The sequence below is a fragment of the Brassica oleracea genome, chromosome C5 (assembly GCF_000695525.1).
Source record: "Brassica oleracea var. oleracea cultivar TO1000 chromosome C5, BOL, whole genome shotgun sequence".
Taxonomy (NCBI): domain Eukaryota; kingdom Viridiplantae; phylum Streptophyta; class Magnoliopsida; order Brassicales; family Brassicaceae; genus Brassica; species Brassica oleracea.
The window spans coordinates 33,439,965-33,467,356 of record NC_027752.1 but is presented as its reverse complement, the minus strand read 5'-3'; the positions used below and the strand labels follow the sequence as shown (position 1 = coordinate 33,467,356).

At 41.2% G+C, this 27,392-nt stretch overlaps 2 protein-coding genes across 3 annotated transcripts; both read left to right on the top strand.

Moving 5' to 3' along the window:
• The first annotated feature begins 12,753 nt into the window (after positions 1-12,753).
• On the top strand, positions 12,754-13,293 carry LOC106345054 (uncharacterized mitochondrial protein AtMg00810-like). Its single transcript, XM_013784322.1, has one exon. It carries the CDS (start codon positions 12,754-12,756, stop codon positions 13,291-13,293), a length of 540 nt encoding a protein of 179 aa, XP_013639776.1.
• A 257-nt stretch (positions 13,294-13,550) lies between these two features.
• LOC106293290 (probable mitochondrial-processing peptidase subunit alpha-1) lies at positions 13,551-25,834 on the top strand. 2 transcript variants are annotated; one of them, XM_013728948.1, is made up of 8 exons: positions 13,551-13,658; positions 13,952-14,120; positions 14,346-14,513; positions 14,581-14,796; positions 14,902-14,979; positions 15,058-15,124; positions 24,000-24,866; positions 24,952-25,834. In XM_013728948.1, the coding sequence occupies exons 2-7, from the start codon at positions 14,112-14,114 to the stop codon at positions 24,233-24,235; spliced, it is 774 nt and encodes a 257-aa protein (XP_013584402.1). In that variant the 5' UTR covers positions 13,551-13,658; positions 13,952-14,111; the 3' UTR covers positions 24,236-24,866; positions 24,952-25,834. The 2 variants fall into 2 exon arrangements, with proteins under 2 accessions (XP_013584402.1, XP_013584403.1); XM_013728949.1 differs by lacking the exon at positions 24,952-25,834 and adding an exon at positions 23,286-23,502 and having other exon boundaries at positions 24,000-24,086.
• Positions 25,835-27,392: the final 1,558 nt, after the last annotated feature.

Genomic DNA, 27,392 nt, shown 5'->3' with positions numbered 1-27,392 from the left:
AAAAATAGACATTAATATTAAAAATATACTATGTATGTTAATATCATTTAAATTTAATTACATATCCTATCAAATTTTTTAAAAAAATTGTTTGTATTAATAAAATTGATTTATACGTTCGCACCAATTTTATTATATATGTAATAGTTACTGACTTTTAATTATTTAATATATATTTATTATTTCATAATATGTAAGAATATATAATACATAAAATAATTTATATATATAATTTTTATCCCGCGCAAGGTGCGGATCTTAATCTAGTATATATATATAGCCCAAGGTCCCGTCTTAACCTAGTACATATAATTTACAAAGAGAAAAGCCGAGAAACCTTGACGATCACAGCTATGGCGACAGCGAACGAACCGACTCCACAAGAAGTTGTTTTCGATGACCTAAACTATGAAGCTTGGGCTCCAATCATGAAAGCTACCCTAGTGGAGAGAGGGCTTTGGGACGTCGTTGAGAACGTAGCCCCACCTAATCCACTGAGAATGCCAGAGTTAGCAGCCACGATTCAAGCCGAAGATCTTTCACCATGGAGAGACTTTGTCGTAAAAGACACCAAAGCTATCCACATATTGCAATGTTCTGTACCAGATTCTGTTTTCAGACAGACACTCGACGCTGCTTCAGCCAAAGATCTTTGGGACCTTCTACAAGAAAGCAACGAGCAAGCCAAGTTGCAAAAGGACTTTGAACAACTTCAAATCGACTTTAGAGAACGCTTCTCATCATACATTGATAGAGTTTTGAAGATCTCTACTGATCCTCTTTTTGCAGATACCAAATCCAAATTTCAAGCTACAACCAAGCTAATCTCGCTCTCAGATTCATATGATGGTGCTGTTCCGGTGGGGGACCAACTCATGGCCATGCAGAATCTGTCTTTTAGCCGTCTTCTTTTGCTTCTTGATATGTTTGAATCATTGCCAGTGGAGACCTTTGATAAACTTTTGAAGGTACTGGAGGTTGGATCATCGTCTGATTGTGAAGCTATAACTAAATTGTTCACCTCTCTGTCAGATTCATGTGATGATGATAATCTTCAGACTTTTAACAGACTTCGTAAGCATCTTGGTGTGCTTGAATCATTACCAGCGGATGCCATATGTAGAATGTTGAAAAGACAAAAGGAGGTTGGAGCTGTTGAAGTAAGCTTGAGGTAATTTGAGATGCAAGCTACCTAATTGAATTCTAATGTATGAGGGATATCTTTAAGGATTAGGAAAATATTTATTTGTGTTATCTAATGAGTTTAGGAAATTATAAGTTATATTGCATAACTTGTGAGTTTTATGAGTTTGTGTGAGCTTTAGTGTTGAGTGATTTTCTAATGCATTGAGAGATTAATAAGAAGAGTTTCTTATTTGAGTTTCACATTCTTGTGTTCATAAGATTTGATATCGAGCTACCTTGGTTCTAGAATTGGTATCATAGCTTCCGAAGACGATCAAACGCCATGGGAGATATTACGACGACGTCAACCGCTCAACGGAAGGAAGGAGGAGGCCCTTCATCAATCAATTTTCCGATGTTGAATGCAACCAATTACACAGTCTGGGCTATGAGGATCAAGGTGTTACTAAACGTACACAAAGTATGGGAGGTCATTGCCAATGAATCCAAAGAAAGCGATAAGAATGACATGGCCACATCATTACTCTTCCAGTCCATACCCGAAGCACTAATCTTGCAGGTAGGAGAACTCGACACAGCGAAACAAGTTTGGGAGGCAATCAAAGCAAGACAAATGGGAACATAAAGGGTTTGAGAAGCTCGTCTGCAAACACTAATGGCTGAGTTCGGCCGTTTAAAGATGAGAGACATGGAGACCATTGATGATTTTGTTGGAAATTTTTTCGAGATATCGTCAAAAGCCGCATTGGGAGATAATATTGAAGAATCCAAACTCGTTAAGAAGTTTCTTAAGAGTCTTCCTCGGAGAAAGTATATACACATTGTTGTCTCTTTGGAACAAGTACTCGATCTTAAGATCACAACGTTTGAAAACATCATTGGACGTCTTAAGACATATGAAGAACGGGTAGCTGAAGAAGAAGAAGAGGCACAAGACAATCAGACCAAGTTAATGTATGAAACTTCCGAGAATCAACCGAATCAACCGAATCAAGATTACAATAATTATATAGGCAGAGAACGAGGAGCACGATTTTATAACAGGGGAAGAGGCCGCGGACGCTACAACTATGATCGTGATCGAGACATGTCCAAAATAACATGTTTCCAGTGCGGCAAAAATGGTCACTTCGCCATGGATGGCCCTGATCGACTGTTAAAACTGCAAGAAGCACGAGAAACTAAAGATGACAACACACAAGAAGCCGAAGATCTGATGATGCATGAAGTTATTCTCTTAAACGAGAAGAACATACACCCTAGCGACTTTGAAACAAGCTCGGTAGGAGAGAATGTTTGGTATTTAGACAACGGCGCGAGTAATCATATGACTGGAATCATAAGCTATTTCAAGTCTATCGATGAATCTGTTTCAGGCAAGGTACGTTTCGGAGATGATTCACGCATCGACATAAAAGGAAAAGGTCCAGTTATGTTTCTTACCAAAGATGGAGAAAATAAAATCTTAGCCGATGTCTATTACATACCAGACTTGCGAAGCAACATCATTAGTCTCGGACAAGCAACGGAATCGGGCTGTGATGTGCGAATGAGAGAAGAGTACCTTACATTACACGATAAAGATGGAAGACTAATAGCAAGAGCCAAGAGGTCGAAGAATAGGTTATACAAAGTACTCCTAGACAGAGATAATACGATGTGCCTTCAAACAATCGCGCAAGGAGAATCCGAAAAGTGGCACACAAGGCTTGGGCATATATGAAAATATTCGATGGGATCAATGATCAACTGGGAACTCGTGTATGGAATGCCTAAGATGAAGATCGAGAAGGATACATGCTCAACATGTTTGCTTGGGAAGCAAGAAAGACATGCATTTCCAAAAGCAACCATATATCGCGCGAGTAATGTACTAGAGCTCCTACATGGGGACCTCTGTGGACCCATTACACCCTCAACACCAGCGAAGAACAGGTATATCTTCATTCTTGTTGATGATCACTCACGCTACATGTGGTCCGTTCTACTTAAGGAGAAAGGAGAAGCCTTTGAGAAGTTTAAGAAGCTTAAGGCAATAGTCGAAAAAGAGACATGAGCTATGACCAAAACGCTTAGAACAGACCGTGGCGGTGAGTTCACTTCAGGAGATATCCAAGTTTTTTGCGAAAAATCCGGCATAATTAAACACTTAACAGCTCCTTACTCTCCTCAATAGAACGGGGTGGAAGAAAGAAGAAATAGAACACTTCTAGGGATGACAAAGAGCATCTTGAAGCACATGAGTATGCCTAATTATTTATGGGGTAAGGCTTTAAGGCATGCCACATATCTCATTAATATATTCGTGACGAGAGTGTTGATCACACAGACGCCTTATCAAGTGTTCAAGAAGAAGAAGCCGAATGTGGAGCATATACGTTTGTTTGGATGTATAGGCTATGCCAAGATAGAAGCATGGCATCTGAGGAAACTCGATGATAGATCAAGAAAACTTGTCCATCTCAGAACTGAGCCAGGATCAAAAGCATATAGATTGCTTGATCCGATCAATAAGAAAATAGTGGTAAGTAGAGATGTTGTCTTTAAGGAGAGCGAAAGGTGGAACTGGAAGGCCATCGAAACAGAGGAATATGGCGAACCTGGAAGATTTGAACTTGATTTCAGAGACTTTGGAAACAACGGCATCGAAAGAGAAGACGCCAACATATCTCATGTTGTTGGTAACAAAGAATGAGAAGAAGCTGTCGACGAAGTTGCACCTACTGTTGAAGAAGAAGAAGACACACTTGATCATATTATCCTACGAAGATCATCGAGAGAGAGCAAAAGGCCAGGGTATTTGGACGACTATATATTACTGGCTGAAGTTGAAAGCGAGCGTCTACTGCTCCTTCTAAACGACAAACCATGGGATTATGATGAAGCAAAGGAAGAGAAGGTATGGAGAGATGTTTGTCAAGACGAGATCACATCGATTATAAAGAACAAGACATGGGATTTGGTGGATCTTCCGAGTGGTGCAAAAGCAATCGGGCTCAAGTGGGTTTTTAAGGTCAAAAGAAACTCAGATGGAAGCATCAACAAATATAAAGCCAGACTTGATGTGAAGGGATATATTCAGAGACATGGAGTCGACTATGAGGAAGTATTCGCTCCAGTGGTGCGTATTGAGACTGTCCGCTTCATCCTACCCTTGGCTGCATCGAATGGTTGGAAAGTACATCACCTAGACGTTAAAACAGCGTTCCTACACGGTGATCTAAAGGAATTGGTTTATGTCTCTCAACCCGAAGGTTTTGTGATCAAAGGAGAAGCGAGTAAGGTGTATAAGTTAAACAAGGCTCTTTACGGTTTGAAGCAGGCACCAAAGGCGTGGAACGAGAAGTTAAACAAAGTCCTAGAGCAACTAAACTTTGTAAAGTGCACTAAAGAGCCAGCGTTATATCGAAGTCGAGAAAAGGATCATGTTCTTCTTATCGCCGTGTATGTGGACGATCTTCTTATTACAGGAACGAGTCATGAAGCAATACGAGAGTTTAAAGAGAGAAGGTCGAACATATTCGAGATGAGTGACTTAGGGCGATTGACCTATTATCTTGGTATAGAAGTGTGTCAAAACGAGCATGGTATCACGTTGAAGCATGAGAGATATGCGAAGAAAATCGTAAGTGAAACCAAGATGGAAGATTTCAATGCCATTCATGCTCCAATGGATCCTGGTCTACGTCTTTCTAAAGGTGAAGAGGAGAAGGATATAAATGAAGGGGAGTACAAGAGAAACATCGGGTGCCTTAGATATCTGCTTCATACGCGGCCCGATCTGAGTTATTGTGTCAGAGTTTTGTCGAGATAGATGCAGCAGCCTAATGAGACACATGGTTCGGCTCTGAAGCAGGTTCTCAGGTATTTGCAGGGAAGATTAACGTACGGCCTTACGTTCAAACGAGTAGAGAAGATGGGGTTGACAAAACTTGTTGGGTATAGCGATAGCTCACATGCCGTAGATGACGATGATGGTCGCAGTACTGCAGGTCACGTCTTCTATCTTGAAGACAGTCCAATAACATGGTGTTCCCAAAAGCAAGAAACTGTGGCCTTATCATTTTGTGAAGCTGAATTTATAGCAGCAACCGAAGTAGCTAAACATGCAATTTGGCTTCAGGATCTTTATAGAGAAGTTGTTGGACGAGCACAAGAGAAATTGACAATTCGAATAGATAACAAGTCTGCCATCACTCTTACAAAGAATCTCGTGTTCCATGGATGAAGCAAGCATATACATAGACAGTACCACTTTATACGAGAATGTGTTGAAAGTGATCTTATCGAAGTTCAGCATGTACCCGGAGAAGAACAAAGAGCCGACATTTTGACAAAAGTACTTGGAAGGATCAAGTTCAAGGAGATGAGAAATTTTGTTGGTGTTCAAGACTTGAGTGAAAATGATTTCAAGCTTAAGGGGGAGAATGTTGAAGTAAGCTTGAAGTAACTTGAAATGCAAGCTACCTAATCCTAATGTGTTAATGGATATCTTTAAGGATTGGGAAAATATCTATTTGTGTTACCTAATGAGTTTAGGAAATTATAAGTAATATATAAGGGGATGCAAGGGTGTTGCATAACTTGTGAGTTTTATGAGTTTGTGAGAACTTTAGTTTTGAGTGATTTTCTAAAGCATCGAGAGATTAATATGAAGAGTTTATTATTTGAGTTTCACATTCTTGTGTTCATAAGATTTGATATCTGAGCTACCTTGGTTCTAGAGGAGCATCATCACAATCTAAAGAAGTAGTACTACCTGAGTATCAAACGTTGGCATTCGATATAGGTCCTAGGACGTATGATGATGACATGTGGATGATATATACCACAACATCGAATCACATGAGTCCACATGAGAAGTATTTCACGAGTTTAGACAGAACACACAAGGCTCAGATCAAGTTCATTAATGCGGAAAGCATCATGTCCGAAGGTATAGGGGATGTAGTGATGGTGACTTACAAAGGGAAGAAGAAGATGATCAAGAATGTGTTTTTTGTTCCCAAGATTGATAGAAACATTTTGACTGCTGGTCAGTTGACGCAGGAAGACTATGGGATTATAATGAGCGCAAACAAATGCACCATAAAGGATCAGAATGGGAGATTATTTGGTGAAGCAATGTGGGAAGAGGGAGGCTTTTTTCTACGTTTGCATGTGATTGAAAGCAGAGCTGAGCCTGAATATTTTTGGCCGAGAAGCTAAATTTTTTTTGGTCCTTTTATCTTTATTTTTTTAAAGACTAAAACTGCATCTAAGGAATTCGAGCCCTTCATTTTTTATATATAACCTAACGTTCTTACCAGTAAAGCGACATATAATTTATGTCCTTTTGGCCCTAAAAATAAATATATATATCATTTCCGGCTCTGAAACATATGCTTTATTATCTTCTATTCAGGCATCACCATGATTGAAGGCAATCTCAGCTCTTAGGGTATGATTATTGGTAGGACTAATCTTTGAGTCCCTAGGTTATTTAATTAGTATTTTGATGTTAAGAGTTTTAGTCAAGGACAAACCTAAAAATGTAGATTATTGGTAGGACTTTTGTAGAATTTTTAGATTATTTTATTAGTATTTTGAAGTTAGTAAATTAATTAATTATTTTAATTTTATTACATAAAAATAAAACATATTACATTAAAATAAAACATATTACATTAAAATTGAAAACATAATAAAAGTACAAAGTTTGGAATTTTTTTTACAAAGAACATAAAAAAAAGCAAACAAACATTTTTATTGAATTTGTAGATTGGGCAAGCAAACAATTTTATTGAAGATCTCCAAATTTATCCCATATATTTTCTATCAAATCTTCTTTTAATTGTTGATAAATGTGTGGATCCCGAACTTCTTTGCGACGAGAAATTCTATTGCCGTGTTTTATAGTCTTTTTAACGGCAAATGTAAAATCTTCATCTTGAAATTCCTCTAGAGTCTGTGAATCTCGTTCATCTTGGACTATCATATTATGGAGAATGAGACATGCTCTCATAATATTTCTTATTTTACTTTTATCCCATAAATTAGATGGATTTCTAACAACGACAAACCTTGCTTGGAGGACCCCAAACGCACGCTCAACATCTTTTCGGACGGCTTCTTGGTTTTTAGCAAATAAAGAATTTTTCGGACCCTGTGGCAGTCGGATAGATTGAATAAAAGTCGCCCAATTTGGATAAATACCATCCGTCAGATAGTAAGCCAAATGGTACTCCCTTCCGTTCACATAGAAGTTAACTTCTGGAGCTATTCCGTTAATAATGTCATCAAAAACAGGTGATCGATCAAGAATATTAAGATCGTTCATAGTACCTGGAGCTCCAAAAAAAGCGTGCCATATCCAAAGGTCATACGAAGCAACCGCCTCCAACACAATTGTTGGTTTTCCGGTTCCTCGTGAATACATTCCTTTCCAAGCGGTGGGGCAATTCTTCCACTCCCAATGCATACAGTCGATGCTGCCAACCATCCCGGGGAATCCACGTTGTTCTCCCACATGGAGTAGTCTTTGAAGATCCTCTTGTGTGGGACGTCTGAGGTATTCATCGCCAAAAAAGTGGATTATTCCGGCGGTAAATTGGTGTAAACATTTTCGAGCTCTTGTTTCACCAAGTCGTACATATTCGTCAATGGCATCAGCCCCACCTCCATACGCCAATTGACGAATTGCTGCGGTACATTTCTGGAGCGGTGATAGACCAGACCGTCCGGCTGCATCTTCTGTTGGTTGAAAATACTCTACTTCTGTAGAGAGACGATGCACAATACGCAAGAACAAGGGCTTGTTCATTCGAAACCGTCGCCGGAATAAATTGTGCGGATATGTCAGAGTGTCGCTAAAATAATTATTCCAGAGGTTGTTGTGGCCTTCTTCCCGGTTTCTCTCGATAAAAATAAGTTTTTTCGCTCTTTTGGTTCTGGAATAAAATCGAGATTTTCATATATATCCTCAAAAATAGAATCAAATTCATCATCATCACCTTTGTGGTAATGATAATGAGAAGAAGAAACCATTTAAATTTTGCAAATGAGAGAAAATGTTATGAACGTGAGGAGAAGTGCAAATTTAAGTGGGAGAAGAAGGATGTTACTTATAGGGAGTTCGAGTGACACTTCTCAATCCCCCGTGATACTAATTACTCTTTATTTCATCTTGTGACTTTGGTGAAGAAAGAAACAAAGCATGTGACTTTGGAGTGTAATGTTTTCTGACATTTTGGCAGTGTAATTGGTGAAGAAACAAACAAATCATGTGACTTTGGTGAATAACAAGGTCACGAGAATGTGTGCTGTGTGCTCGTCAGTGTGTGTTGTGTGCTGTGTGCTCGTCAGTGTGTGCTGTGTGCTCGTGAGTGGCAAGGTCACGAGAATAACAAGTATCAACAAGTCCATCTTCAAATTAAACCACAATAACATATTACAAATCCATGAGTGCTCATCAAGTCACATTACACAAGACACAACAACATTCCTATTAAAACCAAAACGAGAACCATAACACCTACAAAGTACTCAAACCTAGTGCTAAAAAAAGATTTCTTCGTGGTTATATCACACACAAGCTTCTGTAGCCTAACCATCTTCTGCTCAGTCTCATAGTCGATGGCAAGAGTCAGATTTTCTACCTTATCAGCCAGCTGAATCACATGTCTATCTCTGGCTCTCATTTCCTCCATCACCGCTACATCCCACCACTTCCATACATGACACTCTCCATCATGTGCATTCTAACAAGTGTAGTATCTTCTCCCTGTGGTGATAATACGGAAAAGTAAATGATCACTTACGGAAGAGTAAATGAGTATATGATTATGCATATCGACATTTAACCTTGATTATTCCGACTGTTAGATGTTGCAAGTAGAGGCTGAGCACCACAGTAGCATATCTGCGGGAAGCCAAACTCAACCTCCGGTTGGGGAGGGTACTGAACTGATGAACGAGCCTGTAAGCTAATCTCAGCTTGGTCACGTCGAATTAGATCATCTGTTTCGCTGTAACCACTGTCTACTGAGTTACAAAACAAATCCTCTGACTCCGAAGGCTGGCTATAGCTGTAGTCAAGTCCCATGTTTGACTTAACCTGCATAAATAGTCGATGTTATTATTAGAAAAATAATTGAGTTCATAATGAAAGAATGCAAGACCCAACAACACAGAGTTTAAACACAGATAATAGATATTATTGATAGAAAACAGAGTCCATTACATGAAGAAACTCAAACATAATTCAGCATAACATCAAGCAAACGAGAACTAATTTAAACACAAATAGTAGACATCAACCAACAGAGATCAAACACTGATTTAAAACAGAGAATTGTTGTTCATCATTCTCAGAAATACAAGGCAAGCAGCTTATTCTTAACTACTTCTTCAGCCTCACTTAATGGTTGTTGTTTAGCAAGGAGAGTGTCAAGTATTGCCAGCTTTGACAGTCCTTCATCACCAAATCCTCCTTTTTCAATTCTCAAATGCTCTTAACCTCATCAAGAGCCTTCCCTTTAGATGTGTTCCTTCTTGCTTTTGCAGCCTTAGCACCTTCAGGCCGGGTCTCATGATCACCAACTTCACAGCTTGACGCTTGGGAACCTGTCTCACCCGTTTTTCTCTTTAAACTGCCACTGGGTTTAGGTTTTTAAACCCGGAGACAGATAGATCGGCGGAGATAGAGCTCGAGAGACAGATCGAGAGAGAGAGGAAACGTCGGGAGACAGAGCCGGAGAGATAGATCGGCGGAGACAGATAGATCGGCGGAGATAGAGCTCGAGAGACAGATCGAGAGAGAGAGGAAACGTCGGGAGACAGAGCCGGAGAGATAGATCGGCGGAGACAGATAGATCGGCGGAGATAGAGCTCGAGAGACAGATCGAGAGAGAGAGGAAACGTCGGGAGACAGAGCCGGAGAGATAGATCGGCGGAGACAGATAGATCGGCGGAGATAGAGCTCGAGAGACAGATCGAGAGAGAGAGGAAACGTCGGGAGACAGAGCCGGAGAGATAGATCGGCGGAGACAGATAGATCGGCGGAGATAGAGCTCGAGAGACAGATCGAGAGAGAGAGGAAACGTCGGGAGACAGAGCCGGAGAGATAGATCGGCGGAGACAGATAGATCGGCGGAGATAGAGCTCGAGAGACAGATCGAGAGAGAGAGGAAACGTCGGGAGACAGAGCCGGAGAGATAGATCGGCGGAGACAGATAGATCGGCGGAGATAGAGCTCGAGAGACAGATCGAGAGAGAGAGGAAACGTCGGGAGACAGAGCCGGAGAGATAGATCGGCGGAGACAGATAGATCGGCGGAGATAGAGCTCGAGAGACAGATCGAGAGAGAGAGGAAACGTCGGGAGACAGAGCCGGAGAGATAGATCGGCGGAGACAGATAGATCGGCGGAGATAGAGCTCGAGAGACAGATCGAGAGAGAGAGGAAACGTCGGGAGACAGAGCCGGAGAGATAGATCGGCGGAGACAGATAGATCGGCGGAGATAGAGCTCGAGAGACAGATCGGGAGAGAGAGGAAACGTCGGGAGACAGAGCCGGAGAGATAGATCGGCGGAGAGAGATAGATCGGCGGAGATAGAGCTCGAGAGACAGATCGGGAGAGAGAGGAAACGTCGGGAGACAGAGCCGGAGAGATAGATCGGCGGAGAGAGATAGATCGGCGGAGATAGAGCTCGAGAGACAGATCGGGAGAGAGAGGAAACGTCGGGAGACAGAGCCGGAGAGATAGATCGGCGGAGAGAGATAGATCGGCGGAGATAGAGCTCGAGAGACAGATCGGGAGAGAGAGGAAACGTCGGGAGACAGAGCCGGAGAGATAGATCGGCGGAGAGAGATAGATCGGCGGAGATAGAGCTCGAGAGACAGATCGGGAGAGAGAGGAAACGTCGGGAGACAGAGCCGGAGAGATAGATCGGCGGAGACAGATAGATCGGCGGAGATAGAGCTCGAGAGACAGATCGAGAGAGAGAGGAAACGTCGGGAGACAGAGCCGGGGAGATAGATCGGCCGAGAGAGGGAACGGCGGAGATAGAGCTCGAGAGAGGGAACGGCTGAGACAGAGATCGGGGGAGATAACGGTTCGGGTCAGACAGAGATCGGGAGAGGGAACGGGGTGAGACCGAGATCGCCGTCGAGAGAGAGAAGGGAGAGGATGAGAATGACTCGACTCCGCTTTCCCAACCCTAATCCGCACACTCACTTGCGCGATGACACGTGCCATTAAGGACGGAGACAAAAAATTCTTAATTAACATACGTTTTCTTCATTTTATTTCATTTCGATTTAATTTTTCGGTTTAATTCGGTAAGGACGCGGTTTGTGACGCCGATAATCATGCCCTTAGATGCTTTGGTAGTAGATTAACTCTTAAGGTGGACACGTTGGTCTTTACGTAACATCACCTCTAATCATTAGTAAGGCTATCTATGTGGCTCTTTGTTCGATTTATGAAGTTTTCAGTTTGGTTGATCTGAGAAAATTGATTAATAAATGGGTATAGCAAATTCTTTGTGGTACATCAAATCTCAGTGGAACAAAACCTCAATGACTACTTCAATCATCATTCAAATGTATCTCGTCATCTTGGCGTGGTTATGTTCAAACACATGCATATGATGTAAGGATTTAATTCACTTAACCGGATCAACCCATTTAATTGATCAGTCAACCAAATTTAACTTATAGGATTTGGAATAATGTCACATTGTATAAATAAAAAGTTTTGGAGCTTTGCCTCATATGCTCCGGTTGGTTTTCTCGTAGCTCATCGTTTTAGAGATAATCTCCCATTTATAGGATGTGAACCGCTTGTGTGAGGTTAATCTGCATTACCAAGTCTCAAATGTGACATCAAATCGTCGCCCCTGTGACATTTTATCAAGATTCTTGCATTCATCATGTTATATTCAAAAAGGTTATAGAAATAAATACAAGAATTTCTACAAATTGTACAATAACTGCAGGAACTCATCTGCTGTCATTTGTCTATACATCACATCTGCTTCATGTCGTAGGCCTTTCCTACACAACCCATAGATCATTGTCCGGTACATTACAACATCAGGCTTCACTTCTTTAAGGTTGAGACTACAAAACAATTCCATGGTAATGAATTAACAATCGTCAGCGCTTTCTCAATCATCCCAATATCACATAAACAATCTAACAAAATGTTGAAGGTAGTGATATCACCAGGCACGCAAGACTCGGACATCCGCCTCATAACCTTTTGGGTGACACTAATTTCCCCACTTTACAATAGCCATGGATAAGAGTGTTGTAAGTGAAGGTGTCGCCGTGTAGCATTTTGTGAGTAATCTCACAGAAGAGTTTCATCCCATCGTGCGCTCTCTTGGACTTGCGAAACCCTTTTATGAAAGTGTTATACGTCACAACGTTTGGGACGCAACCTTTGCTAGTCAAGCATTCTCCTCGCCTCGTCTAACCGACAGTCTGTGCAAAGACCTTTTTTTGGTCACTAGAAGTGATCAGAATCTGGTACAAAAGGTCACTACTTCTGTGGCCACATGGTTCTCTATTAAAGACATGGGCAACCTCACCTATTTTCTTGGCTTCAAGGCAAACATGTTAAATGCTAAACCTATTTTGGCACCTCTTGCAACTCATCCTAAGCTCACACTACACACGAGAAGTTTCATCTGATCCACATGAGTATGGACGCATTGTTGGAAGTCTCCAATATCTTGCTCTCACTCGTCCAGACGTCTCATATGATGTTAATAGGTTATCGCAGTCCATGCATCAACCAACCTCTGATCATTGGCAGGCTGTTAAGAGGGTCCTTCCCTATCTCTCAGGAACTTTGACACATGGGATCTTCTTGCGCAAACAATCAAAACCAACCTTACATGCTTTCTCCGACGCAGATTGGGCTGGAGATTCCGATGATTATGTCTCCACCAATGCATACATTATCTTCCTTGGATCACAAACAATTTCCTGGACATCCAAAAAGCAGAACGGCGTAGCGAGATCTACTACTGAAGCTGAGTACCGCTCAGTAGTAAACACGGCATCTGAGCTACGCTGGATTGTTTCACTACTCATGGAACTTGGTGTTCCTCTCCACTTGTGTCTTACTGTCTACTGCGATAACATAACCAAACCTTAGACTACCACTTTGTACGCGGTCAGATACAACATCGACTCCTACGTGTGACACATGATCAGCTGGCTGATGGTTACCAAAACCACTATCCCGAGCTCCTTTTCAGACATCGAAAATCAAGATCGGTGTTACTGACATCTTAAGGGGGCACATTAAGGAAAGACTACAGACTCAAAAGACCTCTATGTAATTACTCATTAGTGTGAATAACGTACTTGTATCTTTCCTATACTTAATAAGATATTCATTCTCCCGCCTATTCTCTCTCTCTCTCTCTCTTCCTCCACTCGGTACTCAATTATCTCCGATTTAGGGTTTCCACAGTCGCCATGTATCGCACGGCAGCTTCACGAGCCAAGGCTCTCAAGGTCAGTACCAATCCTTTCATGGTTTCATCATCGATTTAGCTTCTGGAACGTTCGAGTAGGGAGAGGATTCGTCCGATTTACAGATTTTGTAGATCTAGATTCGGATTTTTGTTTCCAGATTGATGATTACCTGCGATGATGGGATTGTTTTAGGTTTCGATTAAGATAAACGACTTTTTGCCTCAATCATTAGATTCGATTTTTGATTGAGATTATAATCATATTCCTCTTTTGATACCGGCGCGTTATGCATTCTTTGATGCTGTTACAAAGCAAATATGATTTTCCTCCAGGTTACTTCAGCTGGTTGACTAGTGGGGATACTCTGGTTCGATAACTTCATTGTATGTGCCACTGGAGGGTGTATTTCAACCTCCACCACTCCCCGGCCACGTTGAGCCTAGCAAACTTAAGATCACTGCTCTTCCAAATGGTCTCAAAATCGCCTCACATATGTCTCCCGTAAGTAAACCTTACCCAGATTTTCTATTTCTAGATGTTGATATATGCCTTGGCTTGAGCCTGTGAGTGTCTATCAGCTATCCAAGAAAGCAGGGTTCCCGTAAGTAGACAGCGTGAGTAACCCTGCTTTCTTGGATTGCAAAGTCAATGATGAGGTAAAAGATTGTTATTATTTTGATAACTCTGGTGGAAAAAAGCTCTGTGTGACTTATGGTTATTGTGCAGCTACGTAAGATGAAGGTAGAGATAGCAGAGCTTGCAAAGAACCCTATGGGTCTCCTCATGGAGGCCGTTCACACAGCTGCTTATTCCGGTGCATTGGCAAATCCTCTGTACGCCCATGAGTCTGCTTTGGATAGATTGAATGGGGAACTCTTGGAGGAATTTATGACTGTAAGGCAGCACTCATCTAAACCTCTGTGATTATAATTGTTTTACTCATTTGATCTGGGTATTTCAGGAGAATTTCACTGTTGCACGTATGGTACTGGCGGCAAGTGGAGTTGAACACGAGGAACTTTTACAAGTTGCTGAGCCATTAACTTCTGACCTTCCTAATGTACCTCGTCAAGTGGAGCCGAAATCTCAGTATACTGGTGGAGATTTTCTCCAACATACTGGTGGAGATTTTCTCCAACATACTGGTGGAGATTTTCTCCAACATACTGGTGGAGAGGTATCTATGAAAGATTTGCTGTCATTGGAGTAATGGACATGTTTGTTAGAGATGAAAGTGTTTTATGTTACAACTCTAATTGAGCTTTTTTTTGGTCATCTTCAGGCTACACACTTTGCGCTGGCTTTTGAGGTTCCTGGCTGGAATAACGAGAAAGAAGCAGTCATCGCCACTGTTCTTCAGGTGCCTAAATTCAATGTTCAATCAAATCATATTTCTGAGGAAAGACTGATATATAATTTAAAATATATTTGCTATTAGATGCTCATGGGAGGAGGCGGCTCATTCTCAGCTGGAGGCCCTGGAAAAGGAATGCACTCATGGCTATGTAAGTCAAATCTTGTGTGTGTTACTTATGGCTTTATTGAGCTTCTTTTTTTTTGCTATTTCTTGAACTAGTTCGTTATAAACTATTTAGGGAGAATTGCCAAGTGTGACTCAAAACTTGGAGTCAAACCAAAACAATACCCCAACTTGGGTCAAAGGCAAAAGTAACTTAAAAGGCTATTGAAATTACAACTATCTCCTTGTGACCAAACAAAAAAACGGAATTTTTTTTACGTTTCTACCCCTCGCAAGTCGTCTGTTTAGACGACTTGAAAATAAGTCGTCCAGACGACTTAACTGAAAGTCGTCTGGACAGTTAGTCTTAAACATAATTTAAAAATTTTGTAAAAAATATTTTGATAAGTGAAAAATGGGAATTATGTAATTAACATATGTCTTAGGAGGTATAAATTAAGATATAACAAATTTCAATTGTTTTCAGCATAGATGAGTGAAAGTAGTAGTGAGTCATGATATTCTTTAGTTTATGTTTCATCAACATATGTTGTAGTATTGTATGTGTTCTTAGGGTTAGATTTTGGAAAGCATTAAAACCGTTTTTGAAAATTTTTAAAATTACTTATGCGTGTTCATTTCTGTGTATAGTAAACACTATTTAAGTATAATTTGATTTTATAACGTGGTTAGTTAGTTAATCTAGTCATTTTAGTTTAGGGGTTCATTTTAGGGTCTAGGACGACTTAATATTTTGTCGTCTGAAAACAGACGACTAAATATTAAGTCGTCTGTTGTACATTATCAGCCAGAATAAGTCGTCTAAACCGGACCAAACCTTAAAGTTTACCAATGTAATTTTAAAGCTAACCGGATTATTTACCCAATATATAAGGTGATTTTTATTTTTTTTGTTTCATTTTTCGCGAAATTCAGAAACCCTAACAGTTCTCCCTCTCAAAGGCGATTTCGAATTCCCACGATTTCCGAACAAACCATCGTTCTCAACATCGGCTATCTATCTCACTTCATTCTCACCGTTGTCGCCGCAGCTTCTTCTAACCCTAGCCGCGCCGATTCCTCTAAACCCTAGCGCCGCCGATTCCACTATTTCCGAACAAACCGTCGCCCTCGCCACCGTGGTCACCAACGTTCTAAACACTAGCGCCGCCGCTTCTTCTAAACCCTAGCGCCGCCGCTTCTTCTCTGTAAACCTTAGCGCCGTTTCTCTGTAAACCCTAACGCCGCTAAGTCATCAATCTCGAGGAAAAGATGAACATAAAACGTTGTCTCTATCAATTTACTCATTCTCACCGTTTCACGTTTATTTTTTCAGATCTATAACCGCAATGACGAGTACTCCAACTCCTTCTGCGACTGGAAGACTTGTAAGTAATTTAAGTCGTCTACTAAGTCGTCTGGACTTATATTGTTGTCTTTGATTATTTTGCAGACAAAAAGGATGGATATTCCAGAACTCCCCCGTAGGTTATACACATCAGGGGAAGAACCAGAAGCCCACAATAGCATTTCGTATCATACGGATAACAGCAAGTTGCATACTGCTCTTAGGAAAGCTCTTACTGATGACGAATTTGAAGAGCTCAAGGAGTCGAGTTTGGGAGTTTTCATCAAGTTCAAGGAGCAGGGATTTGGTTGGGCTTCAAGGCTGGTTCACTACATGCTCAGTTTCAAGCTGGACATTAAGAAGAAGTATGAGATGTGGTCTCTCGTTGGTCCAGAACCTTTGAGGTTTTCACTGTTAGAGTTTGAAAACCTCACTGGTCTAAACTGCGAGTACATCGAGGACCTTGAGACACCAAAATGTGACGTTACCCCAGAGATGGTTTCTTTCTGGGGGATGCTGGGAGTTCATCTGGAAGCTGGGCCAACTACTGATCAGATAATAGCAGCACTGAAGAGATGCGGGGATTGGTCCAGGGAAGATCGCAAGCGGCTCGCGTACCTCTCCATCTTCACTGGATTCATTGAAGGGAGAAAGTTTTCAACCGCTACACGATCTACTCTGGCAAGGCTAGTGATGGATTTAGAACGGTTTGAGAATTATCCATGGGGGAGAGTCGCGTTTAAGGTGCTGATGGACTCTTTGTGGAACAAAGAAATTGCTGGCTGTTACACCGTGGATGGGTTTATACAAGTTCTTCAGGTCTAGACGTACACAGCTATGCCGGAATTGGGTGCTAGTATTGGTGGTCCCAGAGCAGACAGTCCGTCTCCACCGATACTGGCTTACGAGGGCAGCAGAGGCCGCAGATCAATGAAAGCTGCTATCTTGAGTCAGGTATTTACTTCAATCCAAAAGACTGCGCAGACGACTTATTATAAGTCGTCTGGAAAGTCTTCCATCTGGACGACTTATTAGACGACTTATAATAAGGCGTCTGGAAAGTCTTCCCAGCTGGACGACTTATCGGACGACTTAATTAAGTCGTCTGGAAAGTCTTCCATCTGGACGACTTATTAGACGACTTATAATAAGGCGTCTGGAAAGTCTTCCCAGCTGGACGACTTATCGGACGACTTAATTAAGTCGTCTGGAAAGTCTTCCATCTGGACGACTTATTAGACGACTTATAATAAGGCGTCTGGAAAGTCTTCCCAGCTGGACGACTTATCGGACGACTTAATTAAGTCGTCTGGAAAGTCTTCCATCTGGACGACTTATTAGACGACTTATAATAAGGCGTCTGGAAAGTCTTCCCAGCTGGACGACTTATCGGACGACTTAATTAAGTCGTCTGGAAAGTCTTCCATCTGGACGACTTATTAGACGACTTATAATAAGGCGTCTGGAAAGTCTTCCCAGCTGGACGACTTATCGGACGACTTAATTAAGTCGTCTGGAAAGTCTTCCATCTGGACGACTTATTAGACGACTTATAATAAGGCGTCTGGAAAGTCTTCCCAGCTGGACGACTTATCGGACGACTTAATTAAGTCGTCTGGAAAGTCTTCCATCTGGACGACTTATTAGACGACTTATAATAAGGCGTCTGGAAAGTCTTCCCAGCTGGACGACTTATCGGACGACTTAATTAAGTCGTCTGGAAAGTCTTCCATCTGGACGACTTATTAGACGACTTATAATAAGGCGTCTGGAAAGTCTTCCCAGCTGGACGACTTATCGGACGACTTAATTAAGTCGTCTGGAAAGTCTTCCATCTGGACGACTTATTAGACGACTTATAATAAGGCGTCTGGAAAGTCTTCCCAGCTGGACGACTTATCGGACGACTTAATTAAGTCGTCTGGAAAGTCTTCCATCTGGACGACTTATTAGACGACTTATAATAAGGCGTCTGGAAAGTCTTCCCAGCTGGACGACTTATCGGACGACTTAATTAAGTCGTCTGGAAAGTCTTCCATCTGGACGACTTATTAGACGACTTATAATAAGGCGTCTGGAAAGTCTTCCCAGCTGGACGACTTATCGGACGACTTAATTAAGTCGTCTGGAAAGTCTTCCATCTGGACGACTTATTAGACGACTTATAATAAGGCGTCTGGAAAGTCTTCCCAGCTGGACGACTTATCGGACGACTTAATTAAGTCGTCTGGAAAGTCTTCCATCTGGACGACTTATTAGACGACTTATAATAAGGCGTCTGGAAAGTCTTCCCAGCTGGACGACTTATCGGACGACTTAATTAAGTCGTCTGGAAAGTCTTCCATCTGGACGACTTATTAGACGACTTATAATAAGGCGTCTGGAAAGTCTTCCCAGCTGGACGACTTATCGGACGACTTAATTAAGTCGTCTGGAAAGTCTTCCATCTGGACGACTTATTAGACGACTTATAATAAGGCGTCTGGAAAGTCTTCCCAGCTGGACGACTTATCGGACGACTTAATTAAGTCGTCTGGAAAGTCTTCCATCTGGACGACTTATTAGACGACTTATAATAAGGCGTCTGGAAAGTCTTCCCAGCTGGACGACTTATCGGACGACTTAATTAAGTCGTCTGGAAAGTCTTCCATCTGGACGACTTATTAGACGACTTATAATAAGGCGTCTGGAAAGTCTTCCCAGCTGGACGACTTATCGGACGACTTAATTAAGTCGTCTGGAAAGTCTTCCATCTGGACGACTTATTAGACGACTTATAATAAGGCGTCTGGAAAGTCTTCCCAGCTGGACGACTTATCGGACGACTTAATTAAGTCGTCTGGAAAGTCTTCCATCTGGACGACTTATTAGACGACTTATAATAAGGCGTCTGGAAAGTCTTCCCAGCTGGACGACTTATCGGACGACTTAATTAAGTCGTCTGGAAAGTCTTCCATCTGGACGACTTATTAGACGACTTATAATAAGGCGTCTGGAAAGTCTTCCCAGCTGGACGACTTATCGGACGACTTAATTAAGTCGTCTGGAAAGTCTTCCATCTGGACGACTTATTAGACGACTTATAATAAGGCGTCTGGAAAGTCTTCCCAGCTGGACGACTTATCGGACGACTTAATTAAGTCGTCTGGAAAGTCTTCCATCTGGACGACTTATTAGACGACTTATAATAAGGCGTCTGGAAAGTCTTCCCAGCTGGACGACTTATCGGACGACTTAATTAAGTCGTCTGGAAAGTCTTCCATCTGGACGACTTATTAGACGACTTATAATAAGGCGTCTGGAAAGTCTTCCCAGCTGGACGACTTATCGGACGACTTAATTAAGTCGTCTGGAAAGTCTTCCATCTGGACGACTTATTAGACGACTTATAATAAGGCGTCTGGAAAGTCTTCCCAGCTGGACGACTTATCGGACGACTTAATTAAGTCGTCTGGAAAGTCTTCCATCTGGACGACTTATTAGACGACTTATAATAAGGCGTCTGGAAAGTCTTCCCAGCTGGACGACTTATCGGACGACTTAATTAAGTCGTCTGGAAAGTCTTCCATCTGGACGACTTATTAGACGACTTATAATAAGGCGTCTGGAAAGTCTTCCCAGCTGGACGACTTATCGGACGACTTAATTAAGTCGTCTGGAAAGTCTTCCATCTGGACGACTTATTAGACGACTTATAATAAGGCGTCTGGAAAGTCTTCCCAGCTGGACGACTTATCGGACGACTTAATTAAGTCGTCTGGAAAGTCTTCCATCTGGACGACTTATTAGACGACTTATAATAAGGCGTCTGGAAAGTCTTCCCAGCTGGACGACTTATCGGACGACTTAATTAAGTCGTCTGGAAAGTCTTCCATCTGGACGACTTATTAGACGACTTATAATAAGGCGTCTGGAAAGTCTTCCCAGCTGGACGACTTATCGGACGACTTAATTAAGTCGTCTGGAAAGTCTTCCATCTGGACGACTTATTAGACGACTTATAATAAGGCGTCTGGAAAGTCTTCCCAGCTGGACGACTTATCGGACGACTTAATTAAGTCGTCTGGAAAGTCTTCCATCTGGACGACTTATTAGACGACTTATAATAAGGCGTCTGGAAAGTCTTCCCAGCTGGACGACTTATCGGACGACTTAATTAAGTCGTCTGGAAAGTCTTCCATCTGGACGACTTATTAGACGACTTATAATAAGGCGTCTGGAAAGTCTTCCCAGCTGGACGACTTATCGGACGACTTAATTAAGTCGTCTGGAAAGTCTTCCATCTGGACGACTTATTAGACGACTTATAATAAGGCGTCTGGAAAGTCTTCCCAGCTGGACGACTTATCGGACGACTTAATTAAGTCGTCTGGAAAGTCTTCCATCTGGACGACTTATTAGACGACTTATAATAAGGCGTCTGGAAAGTCTTCCCAGCTGGACGACTTATCGGACGACTTAATTAAGTCGTCTGGAAAGTCTTCCATCTGGACGACTTATTAGACGACTTATAATAAGGCGTCTGGAAAGTCTTCCCAGCTGGACGACTTATCGGACGACTTAATTAAGTCGTCTGGAAAGTCTTCCATCTGGACGACTTATTAGACGACTTATAATAAGGCGTCTGGAAAGTCTTCCCAGCTGGACGACTTATCGGACGACTTAATTAAGTCGTCTGGAAAGTCTTCCATCTGGACGACTTATTAGACGACTTATAATAAGGCGTCTGGAAAGTCTTCCCAGCTGGACGACTTATCGGACGACTTAATTAAGTCGTCTGGAAAGTCTTCCATCTGGACGACTTATTAGACGACTTATAATAAGGCGTCTGGAAAGTCTTCCCAGCTGGACGACTTATCGGACGACTTAATTAAGTCGTCTGGAAAGTCTTCCATCTGGACGACTTATTAGACGACTTATAATAAGGCGTCTGGAAAGTCTTCCCAGCTGGACGACTTATCGGACGACTTAATTAAGTCGTCTGGAAAGTCTTCCATCTGGACGACTTATTAGACGACTTATAATAAGGCGTCTGGAAAGTCTTCCCAGCTGGACGACTTATCGGACGACTTAATTAAGTCGTCTGGAAAGTCTTCCATCTGGACGACTTATTAGACGACTTATAATAAGGCGTCTGGAAAGTCTTCCCAGCTGGACGACTTATCGGACGACTTAATTAAGTCGTCTGGAAAGTCTTCCATCTGGACGACTTATTAGACGACTTATAATAAGGCGTCTGGAAAGTCTTCCCAGCTGGACGACTTATCGGACGACTTAATTAAGTCGTCTGGAAAGTCTTCCATCTGGACGACTTATTAGACGACTTATAATAAGGCGTCTGGAAAGTCTTCCCAGCTGGACGACTTATCGGACGACTTAATTAAGTCGTCTGGAAAGTCTTCCATCTGGACGACTTATTAGACGACTTATAATAAGGCGTCTGGAAAGTCTTCCCAGCTGGACGACTTATCGGACGACTTAATTAAGTCGTCTGGAAAGTCTTCCATCTGGACGACTTATTAGACGACTTATAATAAGGCGTCTGGAAAGTCTTCCCAGCTGGACGACTTATCGGACGACTTAATTAAGTCGTCTGGAAAGTCTTCCATCTGGACGACTTATTAGACGACTTATAATAAGGCGTCTGGAAAGTCTTCCCAGCTGGACGACTTATCGGACGACTTAATTAAGTCGTCTGGAAAGTCTTCCATCTGGACGACTTATTAGACGACTTATAATAAGGCGTCTGGAAAGTCTTCCCAGCTGGACGACTTATCGGACGACTTAATTAAGTCGTCTGGAAAGTCTTCCATCTGGACGACTTATTAGACGACTTATAATAAGGCGTCTGGAAAGTCTTCCCAGCTGGACGACTTATCGGACGACTTAATTAAGTCGTCTGGAAAGTCTTCCATCTGGACGACTTATTAGACGACTTATAATAAGGCGTCTGGAAAGTCTTCCCAGCTGGACGACTTATCGGACGACTTAATTAAGTCGTCTGGAAAGTCTTCCATCTGGACGACTTATTAGACGACTTATAATAAGGCGTCTGGAAAGTCTTCCCAGCTGGACGACTTATCGGACGACTTAATTAAGTCGTCTGGAAAGTCTTCCATCTGGACGACTTATTAGACGACTTATAATAAGGCGTCTGGATCAAAAGCTTGAGTTTTTTGGATGAATATAGAGAGAAAGTGAAAGAAATGTTGTTTTTAGTTCATAACAATTGAAACAGAGAGAGTGTAAAGAGATTTACGTGCATTAAAGGGCATTAAAAGCTCCAAACAGTTCGTACAAGGTTGTTGCCACTATTCATTGCAGTGACAATATTGTAAATACTTGAAGAAGATGAGGTTGAGACAGTAAAGAAGCCATTTTCGAAAAAAAAAAAAAAAATGTTAATGGCATTTTCGTAGATAAAATGCAGGTGTGGGGTTAAAATCTCAAAAAAAAAAGGAGTCAAAAGAAAAGGTTAGTTTTCTGTTTGACTTCAAGTTTTGAGTTACTTTTGCAAAAAGCCCAACTATTTATGACTTGAAATCAATGCACTTATGGCTTTATTTATAAAATCAAGAGAAAATTGGAAAAAAAAGACGCTTTGAACTTGGATTTGTCACACTAAGATTTGTAAAAGATTTTTTAGGAAAATAGAATTTTTGTTCCTGTAAATACCAAACTACCCTTAATTTACCAATTAAATAGAATTAAAATTATATATTAAAATTTTCGTAATATATTTTAAATTGGTAAATATTAAAAGTTTAAATAAAAATAACAAAACTTAAAAAAAATAACAAAAGGGAAAATTTTTGGCCGATACCCTAATTTCTTTTTGTCCTCCTCTTCTCCGCCGTAGAAGAAAGCCCCTTCCATGGCGATTTAGGGTTCAACGGAGAGAAGCCTTGCTCTTCGTCGGAGTTTCATCTACCCGTAGTTTCGAATCTTGCTTTTGTCATCTTCCTCTTCGATTTCACTGAAGATACAACGAAATCCAAGTGTTCTTCCTCTTCGTCGGACGGGTCAAATCGAATTACGACGTGTTCTTCCATTTTCGTCTCAGTTCTTCACACAAGGTATTCAATTAGTTCTATTGATTCTCATCTAAAACGAAATTGAGTTGTTTTTCCCTTTTACATAGATTTTTTTTTAAATCGATTTGTCATATTTCTTAAGGTAAATTCGATTCACGGATTGATTAAACATCTTATACATCACGATTAAGTGTTTGCATGTTAATGTTTTAGATTTTTAGTTGTAAAATATCGATTTAGGTTTTTGGAAAAGGGGAAAGTTTGGTTCTTGAAATCTTATACTAATTGTTGTCCGATTGTGTATGTTTTCAAGTAGAGTAGATGTTGTCCGATTGTAATATAGGCCATGGGTAGATTGATTGTTGTTGATTGATCAATTGAACAAATTGTTGTTCTTTCTGAAATTAGAACTAGGTGGAATACATATTCTAGGATAAGGAGAATGTAAATGTAAAAGGCATTTGTCTTGCTCTCATTATTTGTGTTATGATATCGATACTTTAACCTGTTGAACTAACAAGTTTTTTATGCGCTTTTAGATATGTCTCTAGAGTTACCAAAGAGGATTTTTAAGGAGGGCGAGGAGCCCCAAGTGACTCATATCAATAACAACTGCAGGATTGAATACATTATGCGAAAGTTCACTGAGTGGTTGCCAAAGGAGTTGGAAGTTGTGAAGAAAGATCCGGTTTTTCTCAGATCTTTAAGCTCCATAAGAATGGCCTTGGGTTCTCCGCGAGAGTGGTACACAGCTTCTTGTGTAGGGAGCTGGTGACTTAAAAATTGCACGAGCTTTGGTTTGTCTTTGCGAGGAGACCACTCCGATTTTCATTACGAGAATTCCACGCAGTAACCGGGTTGAGTGCAATACTCGTATCTCTCTTAAGGAGTTCGAAGAGTGGAAATATGACGGTGGTTTCTGGAGCAATGTGTTGAGGAGAAAAGATGGAACATTTACACTCTTCAACCTGTGGAATAAGGACAAGGAAGCTGTTAAGAAGTGGAAGAATGCAGATCGCATACGACTGATCTATCTGGCCATCATTCTTTGTGTGGTTTTAGCGAGAGATGAGAAGGCTAATATCCCCCTCAAATACATCAAGGTGGTCATGGATCTTGAGAAGGTTCGAAAGTATCCTTGGGGAGTTGCTGCTTATGACCTTCTCTACAACTCAATAACCAAAACTCGTGACAACCTGAAGGATAAGACTACTAGTTATGTGTTGGATGGATTCTCGTACGCCTTCCAGATTTGGGCAATGGAAGCTGTACCAAAGATTGGGAAGCTTTGTAGAAAAAAACTTGACAAAGGTTTCACGAACGGTCCTAGATGCATAAACTGGATGGGAGCTGGAAAAGTGTCATATGAGGAGATCATTCGGTTGGAGCAAATACTGACACCTGAGGTAATCTCTTATCTTTATGTAAGTTGAGTCCATCCGGTTTCTATGAGTTTTTTAGGATCTAACTCTCTGTACCTTTCTTGTGTAGGATGACATCTATGCATATATCGACTGGAGAGGAAATTATGATGTAGTCCAATCTGATGCTTTTCGCAGAGATGATGATGTGGAGGATGATAGAGTCAAGAACCTGATGGAGTTGATAAAAACATGACATGATTTTAATGACCATATTTGGGAAATCAAAGAAGCTCCAGAGGTTTGTTCAGATCTTCATGATGAAGCACATGTGAATGATGAATCGGCTGTGAATGATGAAGCGGCCGAGAGTGATGAAGACTACCATACTCCAAAAGGATCAAAGAACCTAGACGCTACATCAAGAAGGGGTAAGAAGAGGCTTCCAGATTGTGGTATGGAAAAAAGGAAGCATAAGGTTCTCTCTACTGGACCTAAGCAAGCGGCTTTTAATGAAGACATGAAGGCTTTTGTGGCACAGTTGTTTGAGCAGAGTTTCTCTGAAATGGAACAGCGGCTACAAAGACAGATGGCTGAGACATTTGAGCAAATGAGGACAGAGCTTAAAGATTCACGGAAGGAAGCAAGCGTTGACGTTGACGTTGAGCTCGGAGAGCCTTTGAAGCCTTCACCGAAGAAGCCGTCACCGAAGAAGCCTTCAACGAGCCAGCCACCATTGAGGAGGTCCACACGCGGGGTAAAGAAACACTAGTCTTCACCACTCTCTTGAATGTTATGTTGTCTTGTTTATTAGGTTGTTTGCGTTTCTGTTTGTCTTACTGTCATCTATGATATCGGCCTGAATTTTGTGGTGTTTTATAAGGTCTCGGTTTGTAAGTGTGCTTGGTGTGTTAGTGTCCTTGGTTTGTAAGCGTGTAGTTTGAAATTTATGTAAAATGTTGGTGTGTAAATTATTAGAACTTTTTATAAAATGTTAATGTAATGGATTTGTTTGTGCTTAAGTTGTTAATTGATTATTTATCCTAACATAACATGAAGCATCCCAGAGTTCATTTGATGTGAATTTTAGCCAAGCAGATGGTATCATTCCCGAGATAGGTACGCAAGGCGTTGAAGGGATTTCTCTGACCTCGTATGTGCCCGGCTTTGATCCATCTCAGACCAATAAGGGAGATGAGTGGTGGACTCCAAGGACTTCAGTCCGAGATTCAATAGCTCCACTACCGTCACATTGGGAGAAATGGAATAAAGGAAAAGGACTTCAGCTTACTGATTCACCATTGCGCACAGATGGTTCTCCGCAGTCGTCACTGTATTATTGCTTCGAAGAATCATGGATAGGATTCACGGAATGGGTTAAGAAAGCAAAACCTTTACCACTTGGTCTGTCAATGTTAAATTTTTCTATAGCTACAAGGATAGTAAGTCCTGGACAATGGCTTGGCAACGAGGTAATGTTTTCTTGTACTAATTTGTTGAATTTATCTTTGTAACACATCTTCGTTGCTACATTAGTTTATTTTCGTTGGGAATATTCAGGAAATGAATGCAGTTATGTTTATATGGCGAGTCAACACAACTTTGAAGCGTTGGGCTCCAAGCCGTGTTGCTTTCTTGAATGCTATGTTCTGCCTCCAAATCGACGATGCATACAACAAGTTCTTTCCTAACAAAAAAACGTATGAATTGCCTGATTTTCTTTGGTACGGCAGATGAGAGCTTCCATCTCATGGGCGGACTGATCAAGTTTGGGGTGTCGATGTTGATCGTCTCTACTTTCATTTGTTTGTAAATGGTAATCATTCACTCCTCTACACGTCTTAGTTTTCAGTTGGGTTTCATTTACAAATTTAGTATTGTACTATGCAGGTAATCACTGGGTTGCCGTCTGCATCAACATTATTGAAAAAAGGGTGGAAGTCTTTGACTGCGGTGGGGGAAGGAATTGACAATACGTTGAGAAGTTTGCTGCTATGATTCCTAGGATAGTGAAGGCTGTTGCACCACCTGAAAGACAGAAGCAGGTACTCCTCGCATCATATTCAATCGTGGATGTGCCTATGAAGACGAGATTGAACAAGTCTTGTTGTGACTGCGGTGCATACGCACTCAAGCACTTGGAATGCCATCTGCTTGGTATTGACCTCAGTTTATTGGATGATGAAATAATAATGGGTTGCATACAGAAGATTGGTGTGGATTTATGGGAGGCTGCACACGATCCCATTTACGCTGAGGCAATGACACGATATGTACCTTCAGCATGGGAGAGAGAAGGGGTCTTTGACCTCGAAGATTGATTATGTATCTAATTATGTAGAAACCTCTAGCTTTTGTTTGGATGAAAATTTGTGACAACTCTAGCTTTGGATTTTCGAGGAATTATGTGACAATTCTATCTTTGTTTTTGTAGGATTTTTAGTTCTTCTAATTTGATTTTCTGAACAAATTGATCTTCTAATTTGATCTTTGTTTGATTTTCTGAACAATTCTATCTTTAGTTCTTCTAATTTGAATTTAAGTTCTTCTAATTTGATTTTTGTTTGTGTA

Bases quoted from the DNA above. Each gene is read 5' to 3' on its own strand.
- LOC106345054 (XM_013784322.1), top strand. From the start codon at position 12,754: ATGCTAAACCTATTTTGGCACCTCTTGCAACTCATCCTAAGCTCACAC.
- LOC106293290 (XM_013728948.1), top strand. The intron at 14,980-15,057 runs GTGCCTAAATTC...ATTTGCTATTAG, and splicing joins TCATCGCCACTGTTCTTCAG to ATGCTCATGGGAGGAGGCGG. The intron at 15,125-23,999 runs GTAAGTCAAATC...ATGCGCTTTTAG, and splicing joins AGGAATGCACTCATGGCTAT to ATATGTCTCTAGAGTTACCA.